Source organism: Dioscorea cayenensis, chromosome 4 (genome assembly GCF_009730915.1).
Source record: "Dioscorea cayenensis subsp. rotundata cultivar TDr96_F1 chromosome 4, TDr96_F1_v2_PseudoChromosome.rev07_lg8_w22 25.fasta, whole genome shotgun sequence".
NCBI classification, from domain to species: domain Eukaryota; kingdom Viridiplantae; phylum Streptophyta; class Magnoliopsida; order Dioscoreales; family Dioscoreaceae; genus Dioscorea; species Dioscorea cayenensis.
Genome location: NC_052474.1, coordinates 10,091,758 through 10,096,858, shown reverse-complemented (window position 1 = coordinate 10,096,858; position 5,101 = coordinate 10,091,758). Strand labels below are relative to the sequence as shown.

Below are 5,101 nucleotides of genomic sequence, written 5' to 3'. Positions count from 1 at the left end.
CTCAACCCTCTTAGTCCTTCTAGGGTTCTCCCACTTCTTCTAATGTATCATTAGAAGAAATATTGTCCCTCAGATTGCATTTGTTATTTGAATATAACATATCCTTTGGCTCTAGGAATAGAATTAAATCTATTTCTCTTTGAAAAATAGCATCTCTTGATTCAATAACTCGATTTATAAGATAAGAATCATTTGGTCTCAATTATCAAGAACCGATATGCTTTACTATTTTTAACATATCCTAGGAAGATACATTCAATTCCTTTTTCACCAATTTTCTTCCTTTTGAGTTCTGGAACTTTAACTATTGCCCTACAACCCCAAACTTTAAAATAGTTAAGATTGGGTTTTCTTTTTCTTCCAAAGTTCATATGGGGGTTACCCTTGTTCCTTTTATTAGGAACCCTATTTAATATATAGCATGCAGCTAGCAATGCTTTCACCCCAATATCCACTTGTCAAAACCGAGAGTAAGATAGCAAAGCATTTGTCACTTTCCTTTTAATACCCTATTTTTCCTTTCGACTATACCATTTTTGTTGTGGTGAATAAGGAGCGCTACTTGATGAATTATGCTAATAGACTCAAAATATTTTGGATCAGAGTATTCACCTCCTCTATCCGATCCCTCAAACATTTAATAACTAGCCATTTCATTGAAGTTCTACTCAGTTTTAAAAATCTTAAATTTTTGTAAAACTTCATCTTTTGAATGCATTAAATAAATATAACAATATCGAGTGCAATCATCAATAAATGTCACAAAATATTTTTGCCACCTATAGTGGACCAACCATGTAAATCATAAACATCAAAAATGAATCAATTCTAATATTTTAGAATTTCTTTCTACCCTAAGAAAAAGATTGTCTTGTTATCTTAGTTAACATACAAGTAGTGCAAGATTCATGTTGTTTAGAACTCATTGGAATTAAATCAAGATTCATCATATCATTTAATTTGCAAAAATTAACATGACCCAAATGATAATGCCATAAATCACAAGAGTTAACAAAGTAAACAGAATTATAACTATTACTATTAATTTTAGCAATGTTCATCTTGAACATGTTCTCACAACAAAAACCTTTGCCCACAAACATCTCCACCCTTTAGAGAGAATAAACTTATCTCCCTCAAAGATCTGACTTAAAACCCAAACTTATTAAGTAAAGGTGACTGTAAATTAAATTCTTCCTAACTTCTGTGGTACATAATACACATCTTTCAAAAGTAAGAACCTTCCGTATAAACTCAATTTCAATCTATCCCTTTGCTCTCTTGACTTGACACTTGAAGCATTTCCCATGTAGAGCACATTTTTCATCTTCTTCCTTGAGTGTCTTGAAGAGATCTTTTATTTTTGCACTACGACGAGTTGCACCCGTAATCAACCCACCATGATTCACTATCTTCAACCATGTTGATTTCGTAGATATCACGCGCCAAGATTGTCTTTTGAGGAGGAATTCTTCTCTTGCATCTTTTTGTAAAAGCTGACACTCTTTCTTTGTAATGGCTAAACCTTCTTGCTGTAAGAAAACAACTTCCTTTTCTTTTTCTTGTTATTGCGCCATCTTGTGCATGTAATTCTCCATTGTACTTTTTCCTTTTCTTGGAGTTTTTGTGGGACTCCCCTTCTTCCAATACATATACTTACTCATGAGCCTTGATATCTTTTGTATCATCTTGTTTTCTATATTTTTCTTCCAAGCGAAGATGATTTCCCAATTGCTCAAGAGATATATCTTCCTTTTTATGCTTGAGATTCTTTTTGAAATCTTTCCATGATGGAGGAAGCTTGTCTATAATTGAGGAGACAATGATAGACTCATCCATAAGCATGTTATGTTGCTTGAAGTTATTCAAAATATGTTCAATTTCATGCATTTGTTCCATGATAGATTTTCCATCAATCATCTTAAAGTTATTAAAACGACTCACAAGAAATTTCTTAGTTGTTGTATCCTCTTGCATGTACCTTGCTTCTAGTTTCTCCCAAAGTTCTTTTGCCGAGATTGAGTCTTGATAAACATCAAAAAGTGCATCACTAAGCCCATTGAAAATATGTCCAATGCAAATGAAATCATCATTTTCCCACTTTCTGCCTTTCTAATTTCCGCAACGGGCTCTCCCTTCTATTTCTTCTGGCTGAAGTAGTGAGTAACATACGCCACCTTCAATGTAATGAGGAGAAATTTCATCTTCTTTGCCATCTTAGAAAGTTTCCGCTTTTCAAACTCTCCAACTTCACAAAGTTCATGGTTAAATCCTTCAAAAGAAGCAATTTGTTTGCAAAGAGGAACCAGGCTCTAAAAATTGTTGCTGGGATGGTTCTTTGAGGAATAAAGAGTGAAGAGATTAGAAAGAAAGTAGTGTATAAGTCTTCAAGGCATGGGAAATACTTTCTTTTAGGGCTTAATTCGCCCACATAATTTCAAACCTTGATACAAAATGGATTGAATAACGTAATTTCCTTTTTAGGATACAATGAAGACCTCTTTGAGTATGGTTTTGCACTTCCAAAACTCAAGCAAAGACAACAATGGCTTTTTGATAAGTCGAAAAGTTTGCTTTTATCTTTTCAGTGCACTCAAAGAACAAAAGCAAAATCGAACTCTGCTAAAGAGTTTGTTTTTTCATTCAATTAACTCTGAATGACGATAGAGATTATTTTTATAGAGAACGGTGGTGTTTAGTAAAAGAGACACACCACTTCAATAATGAGTGTCATTTAAAAAAACGCATCACTTTATTATACCACTTCAATTAAAAGACATATTATTTCATTAATGAGACACCACTTCATTAAATAAACACACCACTTTACTAATGAGAAGCTACTTCATTAATTAGACATCTTTTCAAATAAAATAAAATAATTATTTATTAATTAATAAAATTACAAATGATAAGTTTTCATTAGTTGTATTACAAGTGGTGTTTATTACATTAATGTCTTTTCATTTTTAAAATCCTCTCACAATTTTCATTATTTTCAATATTTAAAATTTCAATATTTTTCTGTTGGAAGAAATAGTCTTGTAAATGCTCACCAATGTGCCACTTTGCATTATAACATGTGTGCATTAATACTGTCGGTGCAATTGATGATTATTTACTAGTGCCTTTATTTTTATTTATTTGAAAAGTATATGCGTTGGTGCTTTTTGGTGGGAGGATGCCCAATCATCATTTGTACTGTATCTGATGATCTACTCTACCAAATTCCAAAAATGCAAAAAGAAAATTTTATATTTTATATTGATAAATTAAGAAATTATATTATTACGAAAACAAATCACAATTAATCATTGCTACGTGGGCATAAAATCAATAAATTTAAAAACCTTTTACAAAATATAATAAATTAATAAATAAATTAAAATAGAATAGGTGAAAAAACAAGAAATCACAAGAAAGTACTATAACAACATCATTTAAAGCCACTCCTTCATATATGGTCCCAATTCCCACTTACTAATCCACCCACCCAATTTAAACCGGTTTTCGACCGGACCAAACCAACCTGTTCAACTCAACCAAAGCAACATCAACCGCATCCCTGAACCCAATCTCATCCCCATGAACAACATCCGGGTGCGCATATGTCATGCTAGGTATCAAATCTATGATCTGAATCCGCATTTGTTGAATCTGAATCTTTTGTATCTTTCCCAACTCTTCTTCAATCCGGATCCACTGGTCTGATCCTAAGAAAACAGACCAATCCTGTGTTCGGTTTGGCATGTACCATTTGTATTGTGTGTAAGCCGTGTGCTCCGAGAAAAAAACAGGCACACACCCGGCCAATATTGAGTCAAACACTGATCTCCGAGTGAATGAATCCCCAGGCGGCTGCAAGCAAAACTCAGCTCGCATCATCACGTTAAGAACTCGGTCGGGTTCATAACACCGGCTAGTGCCAGCTTCACACTCAACCTGCAAGCATTGAGCCGAAGCATTACATTGTTTCAAGATCTCTCCACGAACAGCTGCCATTTGATTTGCAGCTGGTCTTGATCCGCCAACAAAGGAAAACAAGTGAGTCCGAGTTGACTTCCGAACCAACTCTTGCCATGATGTTAATTCGGACCGATTTCTTGGGTGAAAATAAGAAGGGTAGGGAATGCCATACTGGTTCCGACCAGCCCATGGTTGACGTTCCACAGTCAACACAGTCATGTTCTTGATCTCCGGCAAAAGCAGCAAACGGTTCGCCCCAAAGTCAGCAGTACTGTCATCTACAACATGCACACAAAACATTAAAACACTCATTAATTTTCTCTGACGTGAAACAATTAGTGTTAGTATAATATGAAAACTGAAAAACATAGGGTAACAATTCTCATATACGTAGTAAAGTAATCTATGTTAATTTTTAACTAGAGTGAAAAAGGGATAGATACCATTTCGCATGAAGTCCTGATGCAGTGCGGCCAACGACAATGAAATGGTCGCGGCCGTGGTGTCGGTGCCAGTGAGGTTGGCGAGTCAGGTAGCCGGAGAAGGTGACCGCGAGCTCGTCACGGAGAGTGAGATTGGCAGTGCGGAAATGGCTAGAAGCATAGAGACCAGCGTAGAAAGGGGACGTGGAAAAGGTTGGCGGAGGTGGGGTCTAGAGTGCGGCAAGGATGGCGGAGAGCTCGCGCGTGGAAGACCATCTCAGCCAAGAACTGATGAGTGACAAACCAGCTGCTGGATTTGCCAGAGAGTTGCCGGCCAAGGCCTTCGTTGGAAACATAAGGACACATGTTGGTGTAGATGTTGAGGGACTTGCAGTGATGGAGAAGGTGGTGGTTGAAGTTTGAAGGGAGGTTGTAGATGTAGAACTTGGGCATGTCTTGAGGGCATTGGGAGGTTGGTGGAGGTGGAGGGGATGAAGGGAAGGAAACGAGAAGAGAAGGAGAATGATCCATAGAGAGAAGAAGATGGAGAGCAAAGGGATGAGTTTTGAGTGTTTTCTTTCTCTTGGAGGAGAGAGGGCCATGGTTTGGGTAGGGGGATTGGTTGTGGTCAATGGGTGAGGAGGACATGTGAAGCAGGTGGGGGTTGTGCGTGATAAAAAGGGTGGAGAGGAGAGGATGAAAGGTGCTTCTTG

General features: G+C 36.8%; 1 protein-coding gene across 1 annotated transcript; it reads right to left on the bottom strand.

Moving 5' to 3' along the window:
• Positions 1-3,405: 3,405 nt before the first annotated feature.
• On the bottom strand, positions 3,406-4,420 carry LOC120259283 (probable xyloglucan galactosyltransferase GT17). Its single transcript, XM_039266863.1, has 2 exons — positions 4,410-4,420; positions 3,406-4,244 (listed from the first exon to the last, which is right to left on the bottom strand). The coding sequence occupies exons 1-2, from the start codon at positions 4,417-4,419 to the stop codon at positions 3,499-3,501; spliced, it is 756 nt and encodes a 251-aa protein (XP_039122797.1). The 5' UTR covers position 4,420; the 3' UTR covers positions 3,406-3,498.
• Positions 4,421-5,101: the final 681 nt, after the last annotated feature.